Source organism: Pelecanus crispus, chromosome 2 (genome assembly GCF_030463565.1).
Source record: "Pelecanus crispus isolate bPelCri1 chromosome 2, bPelCri1.pri, whole genome shotgun sequence".
In the NCBI taxonomy this organism is placed as follows: domain Eukaryota; kingdom Metazoa; phylum Chordata; class Aves; order Pelecaniformes; family Pelecanidae; genus Pelecanus; species Pelecanus crispus.
In genome coordinates, this window is record NC_134644.1 from 155,547,639 (window position 1) to 155,570,631 (window position 22,993).

Here is a 22,993-nt window from a genome sequence, read left to right on the forward strand (position 1 = left end):
TGGATTAACTTCTGGTGGCTAGCTCGGGTCAGCAGTGGACTTCACAAGCTTGCAAGCCAGACTTCTTGTGGATTGTGGGGTTTTTTTAGTTTATACTGGGAAGTCAATACAGTATACAATTTGATATATTAAAAAAATGGAGATTAGTTGAAAAACTGGGGTTATATATATACATATACATGTACACATACATATGTGTGTGTATATATATGTGAAACACTTGAACATTTTTTTGGTTTTAGTTTTACACTTAGCTAATAAACTTCCCAGTCCTTTAAACTCGGACACAAATAATATCAAATCTGCAGAAATTTTTGAATAACAGTTGCTTCCTAAAACAACCTTTTCAATCAATAGTTTGGTTTTTAATTTAGGATCTGTCTTGGCTGTCCAGTGTGGCAGTTAGGTAGGCTAAACAGTGGGGAAAATGGCTTTACTGTTTCTAACATTGAGTACTTTTCTACTCCTTCCCTCCTGCCCCCTGCCCCCCCCCCCCCAAGCTCATAGAAGGGTGAATTCTGATAGAGTGGAGTGAGCTTCTAAACAAGCTTCCTTTCAGAAAAGATGTGCCTTTAGTCTCATTTCAGCAGTTCACCTGCTTTTCGTACCACAAATCCCAGCTAGATGGCTTCTAGCTGCCTCTTTTAAAAGTAAAAATTTCTTTTACCAGTTCAGCATTAGTTTGCAGTAATTTCTACCTTTAGAATCGAGACCTGTCCATCTAGTTGTTATCTACTGTCTTTTCACTAACTTCCACTATTTCTGAATCTTTCAAATTCTTGACTGATGCATTCTCCTGTCACCTAGATATTGTCAAAATCGCTTGTTCTAGAAGGTAAGGAAGTGCTTGAGCACAATATGAAATGATAGTCCTGTCTTTAAAAGGTAAATGTGTTGGACGGTGTCTGCTGTTCTTGCTTCTCTGTGGGAAGTCTGACTGTTCCCTATTCCTGTTAGGTGAAAAGCTTATTTAATACCTGCTCTTGTATAAGGTTCTCTACATTTTTAAGTCTCCCATGAAAAGAGATTAAGACAACGCTAGTGTTGAAGTAGAGGTGAAATGTGTCTTATGAGGCCTCTCTCCTGAGCTACAGCTTGGTAGTGCGGTCTGTAATTTGGCGGTTACTTACTGACTTAAGCCTTCCATTTTACAGTAAAAGGGCCTGTTTGTTTAATAGCCACCCTGTACGATTTTTCAGTAGCAGAAATTCCTTATCTGGACTGTATGTGAAGCAGTATTTCCAGTACTATATTATTACAGTGTTTAATACTAGTTACATTATCTAGCAAATGAACACCAATAAAAAAATAAATCTAAGCTCCATGAAGCTCACAAATCCCATTATGTACTTTTTAATAAAATCCTCAGGGCAGTATTGGAGCAGCCTACCTAATGATCCACCTTCCTGACTCTTCCTAACTTAAAGCCTGGAATATAAAAAGTGATTTAAATGCCATAGCATATTTGAAATCAAGCTGTCCTTCCATGGAATACTCATGGCCTGAGGAAAATGTCACAGGGCTGCCTTCTCTTCTCATCAGGAGGTATGTTAAACTTACAACAGAAAATGTTGTTACAAGTGTAGATGTATATAATGAAAAGCTATTTGTGAAGCCTAACCTCTTCTTATTTACGCTGAAATGTTCACATGTAGAAGAGGGAACAGGGATCCTTGAATTACAGCAGATTATTTTGACTCAGTCTGTACCTGTTTGAGGGGCTCTGTTGAAATAATGTGGCATACTGAGTATAAATTCTCTAGATTATAAATTGACACTGAAAAATAGCTTGCCCACATAAGTGGCTTCAGCCAAAGATCAATTTTTTTCTTGGCTGGGTTTGCTAACATGATCCAGTCTGGCATAGGAATATTGATAGATCTAGGGGTTAACTGGTGCACACAGGATGAACAGAGTCTTCCTTTGCTGATGATTTTTCAGTGGCACTGGTTCTAAAATAAACAATGTTTGTTCTCATCATACATCTCCATCGAAATGGAAACTATATTTAAGTGGCCAATTTGGGGTTCTGACTTAATGACTAAATTTATAATTTGTATATGCAAAACTTGCTCAAGCAAGCATTGAGCTTGTTACTGATGATTATTCTGTTCTCCTTGCATTGCTGGTGTTCAGTGCCATTGTTAGTGTCTAAAACAGATCAGCTGTACAGTCACTGCAATTGATTGCCCATACTTCCGCTTTAAAAATATCTTTAACTGTGACTTTATCTATGATCATGTGCTATTTCTGTAAAGGCCATCTACATTAGGTACAGTGAAATATCCTGATAGTAGGCAGGTAGTATCTTTGCTCCAGGTACCTCTTCTCTTTTCTTGCATTAATATAGTTTCACAGAATGCTCCTTGCTTATGACCAACTAAGGAAATTGGCTTTAAGAACTATGTAAAGATGTGTAATCCTCTACATCTAACTTTTTTTCTTTTGCAGGAAGGGTTTCTCACCATGGCCATAACACAGTTTCGACTCTTTAAAATCTGTACTTGCCTGGCAGCAGTGCTTTCTTTCATTAAAAAGTTAATATGCAGGTAAACATGTCTCATTCAATTTGGTTACCTTTTCTTTTTTTATTACAGGTTCTTGCGCTTTTTTCCTTCTCCCAACACCCACCCACCACTTTTCCCGGTTCTGATTTTACTAATTGCAAAACAATCAAGACAGATAAAAACTAAGTCAAATTCATTCTCTAATCTCCATATTCCTTCAGAGTTCAAAAGTCCGTGTAGTGCAGTTGTGAGTGTATTTTGTGGTATGGTAGCTTTAATGAGGAGTGTTTTCTAAACAGCTATGACAGGGTTTTAAAATTGCCTTTTAAAGCTATCATGTGTCAAACTTGAAGAAAAATTGTTCTCTGCATTTTCTAGAAGTACTTGGCAAGTGACATTTTGTGTTTTAAGAGGTTTGGTTAATGGCAGCAACCACCCAGTCATCAGTCAGAAAGATTTCATTATAAATGTCCCAGTCATCAGTCAGTAAGATTTCATTATAAATGTAAGTGATTCTTATCCTGCTTTGTCAAGAAACAGTTGCCTGAAACTTCAGATTGTTCTGTCTATTGAAGATTCTTTCAGACATTTGGAGACAGTGATTAAATGTCAAGGGAACTGCTTTTTTTTTTTTCTAATTGACATGACTTATTTTTGCTTACTTTTGTAAGTCATACTTAGTGTTCTTTTGAGTTGTAGATTCATGAACGCAGAAGTGTAGTGCCCAGAAGCATTCAAAAAAACCCTCAAGAGTTATAGTTATGTAATAGTAGAGTAGTACAGTAGTAGAGTACCTGAGGTAGATCTCAGCACTGTGCTGTCATCTGAACTACTGTTGCTTCTTGCCACTCTTGCGGAATGTTGTTTTACATAAACAAGTGGCAATCTAGAGAAATGTATTCTCCTTTTGTGTATGATGACTACTACTTTGCCAGTGAGGTTAAAGCATATGCTAAATATGTGGTAGACAAAAAATAACTGCTTATTTCCTGTTCACCTTTACTTATTCCAAGAATAAGAGGAAGCTCTCAACTGGTTGGTAAATTCACTACGGATCTAGTGAAGCTTTAAAAAGATGTATTTTAATGTTGCATACAACTGTACGTATGTCAACCTCAGTTCTGTGATTTGAATTTCAAATTAAGAATGCTTGCTGTTCAAGTTCTAGAAGAAGTCTAAACACTCAGTTCATGATAGCTTCTATATTACGTGGACCCTTCATCTCCCTAAGTGTTAAGATAGCTTTTATAAGCAGATAGTTGTTTAGTAGGTGTAATGATGGTATTTTCTTCTGTTTTTCAACTTTTGAATGAACTAAATCCTTGAACAGCTGAGGAACTGCTTGGCAGTAAAAAGTAGAGGAACTTTTCTTCTGTGAATAGCAATTAGTTGAAAGAATGAAATTTTAAATCTTTTGCATAAACAAGTCAGTGGTTCAAATTAGTTCAGTCCATTAACTACAGATGTTTCGCCTGTTTAATGTCAGCTGCAAAGCATAGCTTGATAAATTTCATTTTCTTGTAATGCACCCCTGCATATGAGTATGCCTGATAACCAGCAAATGTGATTTAATTAAATATGCATTTTAATTCAATGGATATGAGCTAGTACTTTAGATTATATAGTTGCTATTAGTTTTTAATTTAAACAAGTGTCTGTAGGGATCATGCATCTTTCCAGTCAGCATAAAGCCTACATATAGTACTAGTCATCTCTTTAGTTAAAACTTTTTTTGATAAACAGTCTGCCTGAATTCACTGTTTCCAGGAAATAAAAGGTGTAAGCATGAAAAGAGGTGAAACTTCATTCTGTTTAAAATATCTAGTTATCTTCTCCAGCTGAGAAGTCTGGATGCTGCTAATTAGCAAGGAGAAACAAAACCAAGAATTCTTGAGGCATTTGGCATTCGGAGCAGTGATCAATATCTGTCTAATGATGGTTGTGAAGCAACTGTTCCTATAAGCATCTTGTTCCCTATGTTGAAAAAGAAGTGGAGACATGTACCCTTCCTCAGTGCTGCCCAGTGTAGCGTATTCTTTCCCATGTTGTATGACAGAAGCTGTTTCCTCCCACCTTCACCCTTGTCAGTGTAATCATTTTGGCTAGATGAATGTTTGTTATAAGCCACTTGCTGGAGTCTTCTAGATCATATAAACAGGGCTATATATATAATTGCAGAAGTGATGGCTTAGAATAGTATTAAATACATGTATGTTGTACAGGTCTGAAGGATGATGTTTACAAGCTTGGGTTTTCTTTAGAGACGTCAACTAAATCTAGTCAGCCAGAACCAGAAGTTTCTAATGTGTTTGAGGGAACAGTGTTTTCACCTTCCTTTACCCCTAAACTATGTTGCTTTTCAGCTTAAAGGAACATGGGCTGGAGTTAATTATATAAAGCTTGAAAAATTGATGATAGCACCTGATCTTTTCCAAGGAAGAATCTATTGGGCTTAAAGTAGGAAAAATATATGTAATCACTCACTGGTGTTGCAAGCAATTCAGCTCTTCTGAGTTGATGGTAGAACGTTCTAGAATAGTAAAACTAATGGATATGAACTCCAAATTGTAGTTTCCCTGATGTATTTTCATCAGTAGTAAGAAACCAAACTTTACTTTTCCAAGCTGCATAAGGTCAATTACATGACTGTCTTGCTATAGGAGCTTACACTCCTTGGGGAAAACATGAGTGTGAGCCTGAATTTCATTATCTTGTGTTGAAAGGTTTTAAAATATAGCGAATGTCAGCTAAGACTATTTTAATTATTATTGTGATCTTTGAACACTGTCATTAAGTAAATATCTAGGTGGTTTATTTGCAATGCATTAGGCTTGTCTTCAATTAAAATTATTTGATATAGTTGCTGAAATGCTTTCATTGAAACAGTATTCTTTAAGTAGAAGCATGTATTGAACAGAAGCTGTTGACTTGCATAATCTTGTACCACCTCTGTTTAGACTTTGAAGGAAAAAGTGCTTTAGAGGGGCTTTCAAATCAGCCATCTCAGAAAGCTATTTGTTAGACACAGCTTAACATCTAAGACAAGTAGAAGGATTTCTCAGCTTACAGTAGAAGTGGTTATCTTTGAACAAATGTAGATCGATAGTGTTTGCTTCATAAGGACTGACAATCTAAAAATTGTAACTGACTGTATGCAAATAACTGCGTTCATGTGTCCATTTTCATACTTCTTAGAGTTGCTTCTCCTCTATTTCCACTGCAGTTTGAAAAGTAAATTGCACTTTGTGAACACCACTTTAAATTCATGATGAAATTCCTTTGTTTAGCAGACTTTTACTGGCAGTAATTAATATTAGGGCAGTTTAAGCACTTAATGTTTTAGCCATGACTATTTTCAGTAGTGCTGTTCTCAGACTTCCTTTTTGTCTTTTTTAAACTTAGTGCTCATGTTTTCAGAACTTGGAGGAATCCTACATTTTTCTTTCAGGTCTGGAAGAGGGCGAAAGTTAAGTGGAGATGAAATAACTTTGCCAACCACAGTGGATTATTCATCTGTTCCTAAACAGGTAATTGCTTAAGTGGTAGGTGACTTAACCACTCTAAGTGATTATCTATTGTACCAGTTCTACAACAGGATCGGTATAAATCTTAGAAAGGTATAATATTATTATATATGCTATATAATATTAAGTATATATCTTAGCAAGGTATAAGATGACAAGTAAAACCTTGCAGATAATATTAATTTGTACCATATACTTCTGTTCAGCCAGAAGTAGAAGACTGGTCTTCATGGGATGAAGATGCACCTACCAGTGTGAAGATTGAAGGTGGCAATGGTAATGTGGCTGCTCAGCAAAATCCTTTGGAACAAATGGAACCTGACTATTTCAAAGATATGACACCAACTATAAGAAAAACTCAAAAAGTAGGTATTGCACTATAGTTACAGAGGGTTTTCCTTGCTTTGAAATAGGCTATAAGTAAATTGGCAACTTACAGAACATGCTTCTGGTGAAATTAAGCTGTCCTATTGAAATGAGAATAAGTGCTGATGTCTAGTCTAAGATGTCCAATTAAAAATACTGACTCTTTGAGATCTTACCAAATGTGATGCTAGTTCATGTTTACATCTTTAGTCTTAATGGTGTTGGAAACTTAGGAAGAATTTCATATTCATTCTGAAGGCTCTGGGAAGTATAATGTGAGAACCCTCAAGTCACTTTAATTTTGAAAATGGAACCAGTGCACTAAGATATTTGTGCTCATACTTTTCCATTATTTGAACAGAGACGTTCCATGTCCTGCTTTACTGAAGCTTGAGGTAGCAGCACTGGTGTTTCAGAAAACAATGGTTACTTGTTTCACCAAGTTATATTGGGGAGGCTGGAATTAGGGAGCTGATATTTCAAAATAGCTTGCTGTTCAAATATCTATTTTTATTATCGAGACAAGACAGAAGGGCATATCCAGAAGAGCATCAACACCGTAAATAAATGCTGATTAAACTTCTGGTAATTGCCAGTTTTGTTTCTATGGTGACAGTCTTCCAGCTGCGTACTTACAGGGCTTTGAGTCAATTGGAAAACCTTTTTCACAATGAAGGCAGTCAAGCACTGGAACAGGTTACCAGAGGGTTTGTGCAGGCTCTGTCTCTGGAAGTTTAAGACCCAAGTGGATAAGCCCTGAGCATCTTCATCAGCCTCAGGGCTGGCAGTGCTTTGAGGAGAATGTTGGATTACAGACCTCCTGAGGCCCCTTCCAGCTTGAATCTTCCTGTGGTGCTATGAACTGAAGATGATACTGGGGTCAGTTTTCCATACATTCAGCATCTGCAGTATTCTGTGGACTAAATTCTTCTAAGGATTTTGATCTCCCAAAGTCTGGGTGGCAGAGAAGGGCTAGGAGAGAGGTAGATTTCTCCTTTGTATCTAATGACATTTTTCACCTAATAGATTGAGCTTCAGGTTGCAGAACAAAACTTGAGAAAAATCCATGCTGTTTGAATACTGTATACTGGATTTAGTTTAAACTTATCTCTAGGGATGACTGCAGGCACTGTAAAGAACATTCCTGCTAACTTGGTGTTGTTACCCCCCTTAAATATGAATTTGCGTTTGTATTTTCACCGAATCTGGGCTCAATATGAACCCCAAGATGTGAGGTTGAATCTACTTGTGTTACCACTCATATCTACAATGTCTGGAAATGGAACTTCAGTCAAATAACAGAGTCTGTCATTGCTAAGTAAGACTGTCTAGTCCCGATTCCTTTCTTGCATTGGTACTGGCATTTGTACAGTCAGTGGAACTGCAAATCTACCTTTTGGAAGCAGCAGAGACTTAAAGTAGGCTAAGCGAAGTGAGTGAGTGAAGTTCCTATCTTGAGGTCGAGACAAGTAAGGGATACATGATCTTAGCCACCACGTTAAATTTGCTAATAAGCCTTTTAGGAGAAGCATTACTGCATGTTTTTCGGCCAGATCAGTACAGAGCTTTACCAGTTGATGTAACAGTGAATTACATTTCAACAACTGAAATTAAATTGTCTGCACAGAAGTAGCTATTAAAGTAGCTAAGAGAGCTTGTGTTCCAAAGCAGTATGGCTGTGCAGACAGCACTGTCCTCAAGGGCAGTGTCTTACAGTGACCGATGATGGAAGCAGGATTTCTCCAAGGAATATGTCATGTAATTGGTAGCTTATATGAGTACTGGGAGATGTGGCTATTTGATCTGTAATTCTTTGTGCGCTTTCTCTGTCTTGATACAGTTACAGGTTTCCATGTGACTTAAGAAGAATCTAGTGGGGGGAGGAGGCAGTTATTGTGTCTTTTGCATTTAGCTTCTTTCACTTATCATTTCATTTGGCTGTACAGCTTCCAGAACCTGAGCAAGTTTGAGACACAATGCAGTGTTGTGTAGCTGTACCTTCACAGGCACAGAATTATATGATCACCAGGGAATCTGTGCAGTGCTTTGACTTACCACTTTTTTTTCCTTTTTTTTTTTTTTTTTTTAATATTTTCAGATAGTAATTAAAAAAAGAGAACCTTTAAATTTTGGGATTCCAGAGGGAAGCACAGGATTCTCTAGCAGATTAGCAGCTACACAAGATATTCCTTTTATTCACCAGTCTGTAAGTATGCTCTAAGTATTGATCTTGTATTTGACAGTTAAATGACTGTTCTGTAGGAGAAGGAATAGTCTGCCTAAGGTCTGCACTGTGGGGAGCAAGAGGAATAGTTGTGGAATAATGTAAAATGGTTTAAAATTGAGTATTTGGTTCAAAGCAATGAAGTAGTTAATCTGATTTTAACTAATTTATTCTACTGAGAAACTTAACAGGTCAGTGATAAAAAGGTAAGAAGCTTCCAAACACTTGTATACTTGCAAATCTTCTAAAGCAACACATTATACGTTTTTTTCGATTCTGTACAGTAAGTTCCTAGCAAAAGCGTAGAAGGTGCTTTTTTTTCTTTCTTTTGGTTTTTTTTTTTTTTCTTCTTGGAAAGCCTCCGGGTTACCTTTGCTTTATTATCTTCGACCCATTTTTACCTTTCTGCTTCTCCCTTCCTTTCTGTCGGGATTGTATTCTAACAGTCTGCTAATTTTTGCTCTTTAGCCTTTGAAAAAATCATAGAATCATAGAATCGTCTAGGTTGGAAAAGACCTTTAAGATCATCCAGTCCAACCATTAACCTACACTACCAAGCCCACCTAAACCAATCAAGGGTAGACTAGACTAAACCATATCCCGAAGTGCCACATCTACCTGTTTTTTGAACACTTCCAGGGATGGTGACTCCACCATGGTGGAGTTACCCAACAGCTGTCTTTTTAGAGGAAGATGCTCGCTCCCTCTTCTCTACTGCCTTCTTTAATAGGGCTTCTGCTTTGATTAACATAGTGCACAAAAGGGTCTAGGCAGAAAGCAGTACAGAATGGTCATACCACTTCCTTAAACTGTCCATAATGAAAATAATTCAGGAAAGGACCTCTAGTGAGTAACGGCAGCACTCAAGTGATGTTGGACACACAAACATGTGGACATACATGTTGGTTTGTCCATGCAACTTTCAGAAATCTTTTACACTGTCTACTCAATTCATCTGTTCAACTTTTCTCCTTCCTGAAAATGCACTCCAGGACTTCCTTCCTACCTTTGTTACCCACAAATAGAATCCAAAAAAACCTCCAACAATTAACTGGAAAAAGTCAGTATTAGAACAGGGGAAAACACATAGACAAGAAGATGAGAAGTACTGTCATATTGCAAATATTTCTGGAAGTCTGAAGCATCAAGGTTAAAAATAAGTGTTTTATCTAGTTTTTTCATGTGCTTAGAGCTTCTCTTCTTTTGTTTCAGCCTGAACTGGGAGACTTGGATACTTGGCAGGAAAATACTAATGCCTGGGAAGAAGAGGAAGATGCTGCCTGGCAGGCAGAAGAAGTTCTTAGGTAACTGAAAATGATGTAACACCATGTAAACTTTTACATGTAAAAGAATCAAATACAGGTTTGTTTGTTGTAACACCTTTCTGATAAGTGCGAAGAATTGTTAAACAATTTTTAAGACATATTATTTTTGTGCATCTAATCTCTATGTAACTGGTACTTGGCAGAATACATTTTGGATCTAATTAGTTTAGTAGATGAGATAGTTGGAGAAATCTGAGAATCACTGGAACATTAGAACAACACATCAACCACCCTTGCCCCCCCCCCCCCCCCCCCCCCCCCCCAAAAAAAAACCAAACCCAACAATGCCCCTCCAAACCCAACAATTTATTTTGTACAAATAACATGTTTCAACTTGATTAAGTAAAATATCACTGGATGTCCTTATAAAAAAGATCATAATCATGTGCTGTAAAAAATAATTCAGGATAGAAGGTGAAGTGGTAAGCATGTTCTTGGAATCCCCGTAGAAGTCATGCTTTTCTAGCTAACTTAACTAGCTGATAAGGCTTGAACGTAAAATCAGTGTATTGCACAAAATTAGTGTGAATAGTTCCTCTGTTCCATTTGTGTTCTTTTTCCTCTTAAGAACATGTGGAAGGAGTACAAAGTGTAAAGAGATGCAGATTGAGTTTAAGCTAATCACATGCAATGATTTAAATTGGCAGTGACTTTTGTTAACCTGTTTCATTTCAAGGTTTTATCAAACTTTAATTCATTGCTACATCATCAGATAACCTGCCTCAGATGGCTCCAGCTTCCTATACTGCTCTCATTGTACTCACAGAATCACAAATACACGGCTTCAGTGGGACAATAGTGATAATACAAAATAAGGACATGATATATTCAAAAATATAATAACTGTGAATCTTTAAAGGAAAAAAAAAAGGTATTTTTGCAAAAAAAAAAAAAAAAAAGGATTCTGGTCAACTATTTATTGTAGTATTTGGGAAAATTTACTCTTTTCAACCAGTAGAATAAGACAAGAGGGAAGTCACCAGCACACTTCTGATGCATTAATGTTAGATAATAAATTCAGCTGATTCTAGTTTTGTCAGTCTTGCTCTGCAGCAGCTTAACATGTGAGAATAGGGCTGTAATGCACATATTCTTGTAAACTTAAACGGATACTTCTGTGTGTACATTCTGGTCAATATCTTGGGTTTTTTCTTTAATTTCAGCACTGAAACTGTTTCAGGTCTTGTCTTTCACTGATGTATGACAGAAGTGCAAGCTTTGTAATATGAATGATGTGCCTTTGGGCTCTTTTGTTCCAAGGACAATACCTTTTCCTGTAAAGAATATCAGTAGGCTCAGTAAAATCTTTAATCTCTAAAGTGCAATCTGACATTTAAACTGTGATGCACCAGACAAAGAAAATGCAAGACAATGAAAAATACTGCTTTTCTTGAACTGAGAAATGAAACAACTACTTTTGCTAACCGCAGAGGCTGCATTGTAGTTTACTTAACCCTTACCACATTCCATTACAGATGTTTTTAGGACTATGAAAAGAAGTACTCAGACTTACTGAAGCAGGGACTTGTCTTACACAAATTAGCTACTACAAATAATCCGGTGTGTGCATATACCAGCTTGTTTCTGGAGTGTAAAATTTGTGTAGTGGATATTCCCAGGATAGTCAAAGGTATATTGTCTGGCAGTTGTTGGGTTCATGCTCTAGAATACTTAGTAAGAGAGATCTCTTATGTGGCAATAGGAGTGGGGTTTTCCCCACAAACTCACTGTTTTTCAGTGTCTCGCCTTATTTGATTGAAACTGTTCTAAAGATTTCAGCTGGAATCTTTACTATTGAGAGGCTTCAGCTCAAGTGGTTAATTTTCATAGAATTCTTTCCTGGCCTCACTAAAAATTATCAAACTTTACTTGTTGTAGAAGGGGTGTGTATGTGTCCAAATATGATCAGAACTGCAGCTGACGGTATTACATGCTGCTTGGCCAGCTATGAATGGCCACCTCAGTACAACTGATCATTGTGTAAGCTGTATCCCAGCTGTGTGAAGTAAAACCTTTGTGTTATTCATGACACATCAAATTACAATGTTTTTCTGTAATTGAGGAAAGTGCTGGCTGATTTTTAGCAAGATTGATAGGAAATACCTTCTGGGTTTACAGTTTCTCTTGCAGTAGACATCTGTGGTGTAATTAACATCTGACATTTTTAACATAAAACTTAAGTATAGTGCTTGACAGGCCTGGCTCTGTTTTCAATAGACTGTAGTAAGGAAGTGATCTGGAGTCTCCTCTTAATGCTAGAAGACTGCATCTTGGTCTACAAAATGATCTGAAGATTTCAGACTGCTAAATGGAGGGCAAAGTCACCATAACCCTCCCCAAGTGCTAATGCTGACTGTACTCCAGCAGTGCTTATTGAGAATGCAATAAGTGTACCGAAAAAGTAAGGATCTCCCTTATCTAGCTGTGTCTGTGTACCTGTTGGTGCTCAGTCAGTATTCAGAAGTGTCTTAGACTGGAATAATTTTTGTGTAGTAATGGAGTGCTGATCAATCATGCAAGAATGGGCTGTGGCCTGCTAAATAGCAGAGGAGACTGTATCCCGTGACCTTCTCTCTGGTGACTTAATGCATAGCATAACAGTTGAAATAAGTGTGTATATTAAGCCAAATGCTTCCTGGAATCAAAGTATGCTGAAAGACAGTGCTGAGGAGTAGGCTTCTAGTGCCTGAGAAGTTCCTGTAGTCTGTTTTTTGTGGTGGTTGTTCCCTCCGTGCCTGCCCCCCCCCACCCCCCCCCAGCAGGTTCTGGGCTGAGATGCACTGAAATTTTCCAGACAGTGATGAATCAGTGTAGTGGATGATAAACTGGATTTTCAGTTAATTGAAGTTAGTTAGAACTTGGTTTCTTCTGCATATTGTAGATACCTATTTGCACCTTTAGACTTTCTAATACCAATGAAGTTTTTTTTCCAGTGGGAACAGTTAAGCTAAATGCTGGTGCATTTTTAATTGTGTTAAAGTAAAAGACTAAACGGTATGAAATCATTTTTATTACAGTTATTCCAGTATGTATACAATAAATAACAACATGCTGGAATAAGAATGTCTTCTAACAGTGTTCTGATTATAATTAGTATTCTGCTAACCAATGAGAGAGGCTTAGGTTTTTTTTGGACCTAACTTGTGTTAGGAATGCAAAGCAAGGTTGACCTCAGGAATGAGTACTTTCCTAGTTTAAACAGCTTACATCATTCCATCCAAACTCTGCTAACTCCTTGCTTTGGAACACAGAAAAAGTGAGTCAGATACGGCTGTAGTTCCTCGTAGGTTCTTCCTTTATTGAGAAATGAAACCTTTCTGAGCCTGAAAGGTAGTAACTTTATGTTGAAAACATGCAGGAAGTTTGGAATAGAGATCAATGCTTTGAATAATGACCAAGTAAAAGAGCAGTGGAAAGATAGTTACTTTGTGGTAAGCTACTTGTTTATATTTTTTTGTGTCTTCAGTTCCTCTATCTGAGGTGATGTGAAGGTCTCTTCTCATTTGGGCGTAACTGAAGTCCAGTAAAATTACTCAGCCAGTAGAGGCCATGGAAGCCACTTCTCTGTGCAGAGGAGTTCTGTGTCCTGCGGTTTATAAGCGGGAAAAGAAACATGATCTGCTCTGACTTTCCTCACTTCAGAATTGCAGATGAATTGCAGCATTGCTTAACACCTCATGTGGCTTTTTGGAACTCTACAGTCTCTTTGTGCTGGCTGATGTACATATAGCTTCTTCCCTTCAGTTCAGAGGTGTGAGGAATATAAGAAAATCTGCTACTGTAAAGTGGCAAATATTACTGCTCTGCATATGCTAGACTGACAGCACTGTCAACTGTCCGGCTTTCAGGTGGAATGTAGAATAGCAGGTCATGATCTCAAAAAAAAAAAAAAAAAAGTTTGGGCTTCCATTAACTTGGGAGGTAGATCCTGATGTGAGTGACTAATTTAATTCTTCCGTGACAGACAGAAGAGCAGCTTAATAGAGTATAGGAAAACTAGCCATTAAAAATCAATCAAGGAAAACCATGAAGGTATTAAATAAGTGCAGTCCCTCTCCTGTCCAATACAGAGATAATACATAGTCTTTGTACCTCAAATATTTCTAGGTTTTGTGTGCCCTGTTTGTCCATAGTTGGAATCTACCAGAGAAGGTTGCTTCAGGTGATGATAGTTCTTAATTCTGTATGTTTCACACATCTAAGTGGATGTGCACAGGTAATTTAGATACATTGAAAGTTAACTGCTTACTGCCTTGTGAATTAGAATTCTTTATTCTCTTATTCCTACTGAATCTGTGTTAATTTTCACCTTTTCAAGTTAATGAAGCTTCATTTTTATTTTTAAAGTCTTGCAAGCAACTTAGCAAATTTTTCATATCTAATAAACTCAATCCAAAGCAGGAGTGACCTCCTTACGCCATTCTATTACTGCCTATGCAATACAGGAGAGAACTGCAGTGTGCCACTTGGAGTGTGGGTCTTTGTCACCCCCGTGCCAGTCAGTGATGTGTTCTAGCTGTAGTGGGGGAATAAAATGAGTAGATTTTTGTGTTTGTTTTTTTTCCTTTGCTCTAGTCAGCTGTGTATGTGTTTGAAATTGGAAACCTATTTCTTTAGATAGATTCTTTGAACTAGCAGATAGTGATGTCTGGGGTTTTATAGCAGTGATAAGAAATAATGCTATAAGGATACACAACTGAAGACTTCTTAATTATTTTTGTATTTCCTTAAAGGAAATTGTTTATATCTGTACTGAACAATGGAGTACAGCACAGATCCTGAACATGTGAAAGGGAATATTAGAAGTTATCTGATCGTGAGGAAAATGTTTGTAGTACTTGCATTACAAAGAGGATAGCTACTGATGCCTCTGCTGAGGGAAAGGGGAAACACAAGTCAGTGTTCTAGACAAATTGAACTGTTTTGGACTGAATTGAAAGGATGGGTGATCTTGCTACTCAAAGCATTAGATAGATTTCTCCCCCCCCACCCCCCCCATCTCTAGGCCTTATAGCTGTCATACACTCTTACTGATTCACTTCCTCTGAATCTTTGAGAACTGAGTGGCTTTTAGATTGTAAAATATTTGAACAAATATTACTGCTTAATACTAAATTAATCTGAAAAAAGGACTTCAGCACAATAAAAGAATAACTGTTCTGAGCCTAACTACAGTGGACTGAAGCTCTGTTTTTATTAGTTTTAATAACTTATTTACTGACAGGAACTTAAGGTACAACTGTGCGGAAAATTGAATTCCTGTTATTTAGCAATTTGTATTTTTGTTAATTACAGACAACAGAAGATAGCAGAAAGGGAAAAAAGAGCAGCAGAACAACAACGAAAGAAAATGGAGAAAGAGGCCCAAAGGCTAATGAAAAAGGAACAAAACAAAATTGGTGTAAAACTGTCCTAACAGAAACCAGGCATCAGTGGCAGTGCCAGTGAAAAAGAGAATTCCAGCTCTACAACATACATATTGGTATTGATTTAAGTATTTCTAGGACTTCAACACACTGCTTGGTTTCAATGCATTCTTCAGGTCATCTTGGAAGCCAGGATTCTTCCAAAAGATCTTGAACTACTAGTAGGTGGTTCTTAAAGGAGGAAAAAAACCACAGAAAATCATGCCTTGATGGAATGATGTTTCCTGCAATAGTTCTATTCCAGCACCCTTCTTTGCAGCAAAAGTGATTGAGCAAGGATGCTGATTGAAAGACACTCTTAATGAACAGCTCAAGCCTAGAGAAAAGAATGTAAATATTCAGTGGTGGGAAATCTACTGTATTGTCTGTGCTTACCTGAAACATGTAATTAAACAGTTTTAAAGAACCCTTTGCTTCCTGTCTGATAAAGAATGTCTGCTTTTGCCTTTTTTATAAAAGTGTTTATAAATACTTCACAGTTTTCCATGGGAGATCATACTGACCTGTGCAGAAGAAAATGACTTGTTACAGATGACCTGCAACTCTAAATGTACTCCTGGTAGAGTACGCTGTGGTAGAGCACAAATTACAGCTGAACACTAAAGTGGATTTCTTGTTGCTTTGTCACTTGCAGCTTCTTGTGCTACTGTGTCCATTTGCAACTCTGCAATGGCTACCAGCAGTGGCATCACGACACAACAGTGGTGTATGCTGCTCCTTTCTTATGAAGGCTGATGCTGCGAACGTAGGGGAGTGATTTAATCACTTGTATTGGTGAATTTGTATTTCTAGCAGAAATTCTTCTGCTCTCTACAGTTAGGGAAAAAAAATCCTCACACCTTATACTTGTTGCATAGGCAGTATAATTGGAAAAAAGATTGTGTCCTGTTAATAAAGCTAGTGTGAAAATTCTCAGTTCAGTTAACAGCACACTTACTGTATCTGTTTACAGTGGAATTCCTGTGGGAAAAGTGTGCAAGGTAAATACACAGTAGAGGACAACAGTGTTTTAATGAAGAAGAAAAGTTAATGTCTGCTGGAAGGCAAGGTGGGTGGGAGGAGGGGAGTCTTGGTTCTTCACCTGCATTGCTTTTCCCTCTCCTGCTGTGTACTCATGCTGTTTTGCTGTGCTTCCCTCCATCTGCCTGCCTGAACTTGAGCACAACAGCTCTAGGAATCACTCCCATCTCCTCTACCATGTGCTGACATAATGCCAGTAAGGATACGGTGCTCTTGTATGTAGTATCTTGCATGCTAAAAACCCATGCATTGATATGAGTTTCATCTTCTTCCTCTGCTATATCTTCTTTTCTCCTTCCTATATCTTGATTCTTATCCTCAACAAATGTGAAAACATTCTTCCTAAACCTTTTGTTTAGCTGCTGCTCTGTCATTATCTTTTCCATCAGTTTGAGTTCCCTGAGGGATCTTGTACACCCACTGGGTTTGCTTGTTTCCCTCCTGCTGCCATAGGCGCCTCCTTTTCCCTCTCCATACACTGCCTGTTGGCCATGTTCCTTTTTTTTTTTTTTTTTTTTCCCCCCCCCTCTTTTTCCTTTTTCCTTTACTGAAAGCTAGTGATTGCCTTTGCTGTTATTCTTGGCTATGGAGGATTGACCTGCCAGGAGGACTGACAAATCATCCTTTCCTTGACTGCACTATAGTTGTTCATATTTGCAATGTCCTGTGTTCATTTGTCTGAAGGGTTTTGGAGCAAAGTGGTCATTTGTTCTTCTCGTGTAGGGCTTATATAAAACAGTGCTTTCATATTAGTATGTTTCTAGAGGTTGGGATTTAGGAGAGGTACTTGATTTGGGAGGAAAGGAAGGAGAAATGAGTAAGTAATCGGAAGGTAAGAACAGCCTTGTGAGAGGGTGGACATAAGTGAGGGTGCAGATGAATCTCTGGTGGCCAGTGGCTGTGCCTCAACGTTTTGAGCACCTTAGGGACATGTTGGGTACGTCTTCAGCTGAATATTAAAGAAAGGCTTTTTTGTTCCTGGGTTAGAAAGGAAAATGCTTAGAGGATTATCAACAGGTGTTTCTTCAGCCTAGGGAGGAGCTGACCTGGTTCCTGTGTTATCCTGTAAGCCTGAACTCGAGCAGACATCTGCTATTTCACCCTTAGCCTATGAGCTGCGTGTCCTCACCTGCATGCTTTGAGACAAGACTTTCCAGTGTGGTACGTGTGTGGGTATGAACATTTTATAAACTCAGAAAAAAAGGATAGGAATTTTTACTGAACTGTTTGGAAGCTGATGGTCCTCCCCTAGCTACTCCGTACAGCACCAGTGGGATCCAGGTGAGACATGACTAAGACTAAAGCCAAATATTAGAGGGGAAAAAAATTAAGATGGTACGTTTGCAGCGACAGCCGGCATATCCTCTGTGGATCGGGGAACAAAGGCCAGTCCCCCAAAGTCTGGGACTGGAGCATTTATCGTGGCACTGCAGGCCTCTTCCAAAGGGCACCTTGATCTACCTGCACCCTTGCAGGATGGAGGACTGGTGTGGTTTAACCCCAGCTGGCAACTAAGCACCACACAGCCACTCGCTCGCTCCCCCCTGGTGGGATGGGAGAGAGAATCAGAGGAGTAAAAATCAGAAAACTCGTGGGTTGAGATAAAGACAGTTTAAAAGGTAAAGCAAAAGCCGTGCACGCAAGCAAAGCAAAACAAGGAATTCATTCACTACTTCCCATCGGCAGGCGGGGGTTCAGCCATCTCCAGGACAGCAGGGCTCCGTCACGCGTAATGGTTGCTTGGGAAGACAAGCGCCATCGCTCTGAACGTCACCACCATTCCTTCTTCTTCCCCTAGCTTTATAAGCTGAGCGTGATGTCATAGGGTATGACGGAATATCCCTTTGGTCAGTGGGATCAGCTGTCCCAGCTGTGTCCCCTCCCAACTTCCTGTGCACCCCCAGCCTGCTCGCTGGTGGGGTGGGGTGAGAAGCAGAAAAGGCCTTGACTCTGTGTAAGTGCTGCTCAGCAGTAATTAAAACATCCCTGAATTACCAACACTGTTTGCAGCGCAAATCCAAAACACAGCCCCACGCTAACTACTGTGAAGAAAATTAACTCTACCCCAGCGAAAACCAGCACAAGGAGGAAAGGCGGAGACTTGGAAGCAAGCTGAATTTTGGGTCGAGATCAGAGCAAGGGCTTTTACTGTGAATGTGATGGGAACTCTGTCACCTCTCACTAAGCATGGTTAAATGCCTTACGACAGCTGAGTGGACAGAAAGGTTTTTGAAGGGCAGGCAACAACTTTGACGTTATTCTGCTGTTAGCGCTCTGACGCAGCGTGGGCGGGGACAGGAGCGACGGCGGCAGTTCAAAACCCAGTGTGACTGCCACTTGGGCGCAGTCCCCGAGGCGAGGGGCTGTGGAGCGGCCGCTCGTGCCAGGCACCCTTGCTGAGGCGTCAAAAGCGCAGGGCGAGAGCGGGCAGCCCAGCCCCCCACCTTGAGCGGGGAAGGGCGGGAAAGGGCGAGCTGCTGACGTGCGGCAGCTCTGACGCAGCGTGGGGGGGACAGGAGTGACGGCGGCCAAACCTCCCCACCTATAAAAGCAGCCCCCAGGGAGGGCGGCGACCAGGCCGGGCAAGCAGAGCGTGGGGCGTCAGGAGGGCGTGGGGTGTCAGTTTGTGCGGTCAGTTGACGTGGTCAGGGCATGCGGGGAAGGCCGAGTGCCCCTCCTAGATCAAGAGGGACACTCAGGCAGTGGCCATCGCCCTCCCAGGAGAACACCTGGCAGCGATGGTCACCACCTGCCCGAAAGCCGCTGCCAGAAGGAATGCAGGGACCCAGCTGGAGCTCCCGCACAAACATGCGGCCGTCCAGGTTGCCGGCTGCAGGGAGTGCCTGAGCCTGTCGCTTGTGCCGCAGGGCAGCGGAGACGGCAAATGTCTTCGCAGTGAGCAGGGAGATGATCTGCTCAGCCCGGGGGCAGAGCTGAAGGAGGAGGTGGAAAGGCTGAGGAGTATCAGGGAGTGCGAGAGGGAATAGACTGGTGGAGCCGCACCCTGCCCTCCCTGGGGCCAGGGCAGCAGGCGGAGGCCCCACAAGGAGCGGAGGATCCCCTGCCCTCTTGCCGGCAAGCAGAAGGAGGGGATCCAAGAGACTGGGGGGATGGAAACAGGTCCCTGCCCGGGGAGGCAGGCGAATCCCCTTCCAGCCTCCCTCACCTTCCCAGCTGCCCTCACACAACAGATATGGGGCTCTGGGAGCTGAGGGCCAGGCAAGTGGGGATGCAGGTGAAGGTCCAGCCAGGGGGTTGCCGAGGGCCAGTCAGTCAGCCCCACGCATTATGACTGCCCCTGTTAAGAAGAAAAGGAGGGTAATTGTGGTGGGTGATTCCCTCCTCCGGTGAACTGAGGGCCCGATCTGCTGCCTGGAGCCATCCCACAGGGAAGTCTGCTGCCTCCCTGGGACCTGGGTTAGCGACGTTACTAAGAAACTCCCTGATCTCATGAGGCCCTCCAATTATTACCTGTTGCTGGCTGTACAGGTGGGCAGTGATGAGATTACAGAGAGAAGTCCTAAAGCAATGCAGAGGGACTTCAGGGCACTGGGGCGATTGGTCGCAGGATCGGAGCGCAGGTAGTGTTTTCCTCAATCCTGTCAGTTGTAGCTAAGAGTGCTGAAAGGAATGGGAAAACTCACCTGACTAACAGGTGGCTCAGAGGCTGGTGCCATCGGTGGAACTTTGGGTTTTTCGATCATGGGGAGGTTTACACGGCACCGGGCCTGCTGGCGGCTGATGGAGATCAGCTGTCTGCAAAGGGGAAAAGGATTCTCGCCCATGAGTTGGCGGGACTCATTGAGAGGGCTTTAAACTAGGTTTGAAGGGGAAGGGGATATAAACAGGCCCGCTAGTAAGGAGCCCAGAGGTGGCATGGCAATGTTGGGGGTGAAATCAATAGCCCGGCTCAAGTGCATCTACACCAATGTATGTAGCATGGGCAACAAACAGGAGGAGCTGGAAGCCCTTGTGCAGCAGGATGGCTATGACATAGTCGCCATCACAGAAACGTGGTGGGACGACTCTCATGACTGGAGTGCTGCACTGGAGGGCTATAAGCTCTTCAGAAGGGATAGGCAGGGAAGGAGAGGTGGTGGGGTGTCTCTGTATGTTAGGGAGTGTTTTGACTGTATAGAGCTCGACAGTGGTGATGACAAGGTAGAGTGCTTATGGGTAAGGATGAGGGGGAAAGCCAGCAAGGTGGATGTCCTGTTGGGAGTCTGCTATAGACCACCCAACCAGGATGTAGAGGTAGATGAAGTGTTCTACAAGCGGCTGGTAGAAGTCTCACAATCGCCAGCCCTTGTTCTTGTGGGGGACTTCAACTTGCTGGACATCTGCTGGAAATACAACACAGCAGAGAGGCAACAGTCTCAAAAGTTCCTAGAGTGTGTGGAGGATAACTTTCTGACGCAGCTGGTAAGTGAGCCTACCAGGGGAGGTGCCTCGCTTGACCTGCTGTTTACTAATAGAGAAGGGCTTGTGGGAGATGTCGTGGTCGGAGGCCATCTTGGGCTTAGCGACCACGATATGATAAAGTTCTCGATTCTGGGTGATGCCAAGCGGAGGGGCAGCAAAACTGTTACCATGGACTTCCGGAGGGCAGACTTTGGCCTCTTCAGGACCCTGGTTGGGAAAGTCCCTTGGGAGGCAGTCCTGAAAGGCAAAGGGGTCCAGGAAGGCTGGGCCTTCTTCAAGAAGGAAGTCCTAAGGGCGCAGGAGAGGGCTGTCCCCATGTGCCGTAAGACCAACCAGCGGGGAAAACAACCGGCCTGGCTGAATAGGGAGCTTTTGCGGGGACTCAGGGCAAAAAAGGAGAGTCTGCTGCCTTTGGGGCGGGCAACTCAGGAGGAGTACAGGGATCTTGTTAGGTCATGCAGGGAGGAAATTAGAAAAGCAAAAGCCCAGCTAGAACTCAATCTGGCCACTGTTGTAAAAGATAATAAAAAATGTTTTTATAAGTACATCAGCAATAAAAGGAGAGCCAAGGAGGATCTGCATCCTTTGCTGGATGTAGCGGGCGGAACATTGTCACCGAGGACAAGGAAAAGGCTGAGGTACTTAATGCCTTTTTTGCCTCTGTGTTTAACAGCCAGACCAGTCATCCCCAGGGTACGCAGGCCCCTGAGCTGCAAGACAGGGAAGGGGAGCAGAATGGAGCCCTCATTGTCCAGGAGGAAGCAGTTAACGACCTGTTATGCCACCTGGATGCTCACAAGTCTATGGGGCCAGATGGGATCCACCTGAGAGTATTGTGGGAGCTGGCAGAGGAGCTTTCCAAGCCACTTGCCATCATCTATCAGCAGTCCTAGTTAACAGGGGAGGTCCCTGATGACTGCAGGCTTGCCAATGTGACGCCCATCTACAAGAAGAGCTGGAAGGAGGACCCGGGGAACTACAGGCCTGTCAGCCTGACCTCAGTGCCGGGAAAGATTATGGAGAGGTTCATCTTGAGTGAACTCAACAGGCAAGTGCAGGTCAACCAGGGGATCAGGCCCAGCCAGCATGGGTTCATGAAAGGCAGGTCCTGCTTGACCAACCTGATCTGCTTCTATGACCTAGTGACCCGCCTGGTGGATGGAGGAAAGGCTGTGGACATCATTCACCTGGACTTTAGCAAAGCCTTTGACACTGTCTCCCATAATATTCTCCATGGGAAGCTGGCAGCTCATGGCTTGGACAGGTGTAGTCTTCGCTGGTTAAAACACTGGTTGGGTGGCCAAGCCCAGAGAGTAGTGGTGAATGGAGTTAAGTCCAGTTGGCGGCTGGTCATGAGCGGTATTCCCCAGGGCTCAGTTTTGGGGCCAGTCTTGTTTAATATCTTTATCAATGATCTGGATGAGGGGATTGAGTGCACCCTCAGTAAGTTTGCAGATGACACCAAGATGAGTGGGAGTGTCGATCTGCTGGAAGGTAGGATGGCCCTGCAGAGGGACCTGGACAGGCTGGATCGATGGGCCGAGGCCAACTGTATGAGGTTTAACAAGGCCAAGTGTCGGGTCCTACACTTGTGTCACAACAACCCCATGCAACGCTACAGGCTTGGGGAAGAGTGGCTGGAAAGCTGCCTGGCGGAAAAGGACCTGGGGGTGTTGGTAGACAGCCGGCTGAACATGAGCCAGCAGTGTGCCCAGGTGGCCAAGAAGGCCAACAGCATCCTGGCTTGTATCAGGAATAGTGTGTCCAGCAGGAGCAGGGAGGTGATTGTGCCCCTGTACTCAGTGCTGGTGGGGCCGCACCTGGAATACTGTATCCAGTTTTGGGCCCCTCAATACAAGAAAGACATTGAGGTGCTGGAGCGTGTCCAGAGAAGGGCAACAAAGCTGGTGAAGGGTCTGGAGCACAGGCCTTATGAGGAGCAGCTGAGGGAACTGGGATTGTTTAGTGTGGAGAAGAGGAGGCTGAGGGGAGACCTTATCTCTCTCTACAACTACCTGAAAGGAGGTTGTAGCGAGGTGGGTGTTGGTCTCTTCTCCCATGTAGTTAGCGATAGGACGAGAGGAAATGGGCTCAAGCTGCGCCAGGGGAGGTTTAGGTTGGATGTTAGGAAAAATTTCTTCACGGAAAGAGTAGTCAAGCATTGGAACAGGCTGCCCAG

At 41.9% G+C, this 22,993-nt stretch overlaps 1 protein-coding gene across 1 annotated transcript; it reads left to right on the forward strand.

Annotated features, from left to right (window-relative positions):
• Positions 1–1,389: 1,389 nt before the first annotated feature.
• EBAG9 (estrogen receptor binding site associated antigen 9) lies at positions 1,390–15,770 on the forward strand. Its single transcript, XM_075705519.1, has 7 exons — positions 1,390–1,545; positions 2,452–2,549; positions 5,956–6,034; positions 6,238–6,396; positions 8,496–8,603; positions 9,834–9,925; positions 15,242–15,770. Exons 2-7 carry the CDS (start codon positions 2,467–2,469, stop codon positions 15,360–15,362), a joined length of 642 nt encoding a protein of 213 aa, XP_075561634.1. The 5' UTR covers positions 1,390–1,545; positions 2,452–2,466; the 3' UTR covers positions 15,363–15,770.
• Positions 15,771–22,993: the final 7,223 nt, after the last annotated feature.

Coding starts and splice junctions, on each gene's coding strand:
- EBAG9 (XM_075705519.1), top strand. CDS start 2,467: ATGGCCATAACACAGTTTCGACTCTTTAAAATCTGTACTTGCCTGGCA. Junction 6,035..6,237: donor ATTCATCTGTTCCTAAACAG/GTAATTGCTTAA, acceptor ACTTCTGTTCAG/CCAGAAGTAGAAGACTGGTC. Junction 9,926..15,241: donor CAGGCAGAAGAAGTTCTTAG/GTAACTGAAAAT, acceptor TGTTAATTACAG/ACAACAGAAGATAGCAGAAA.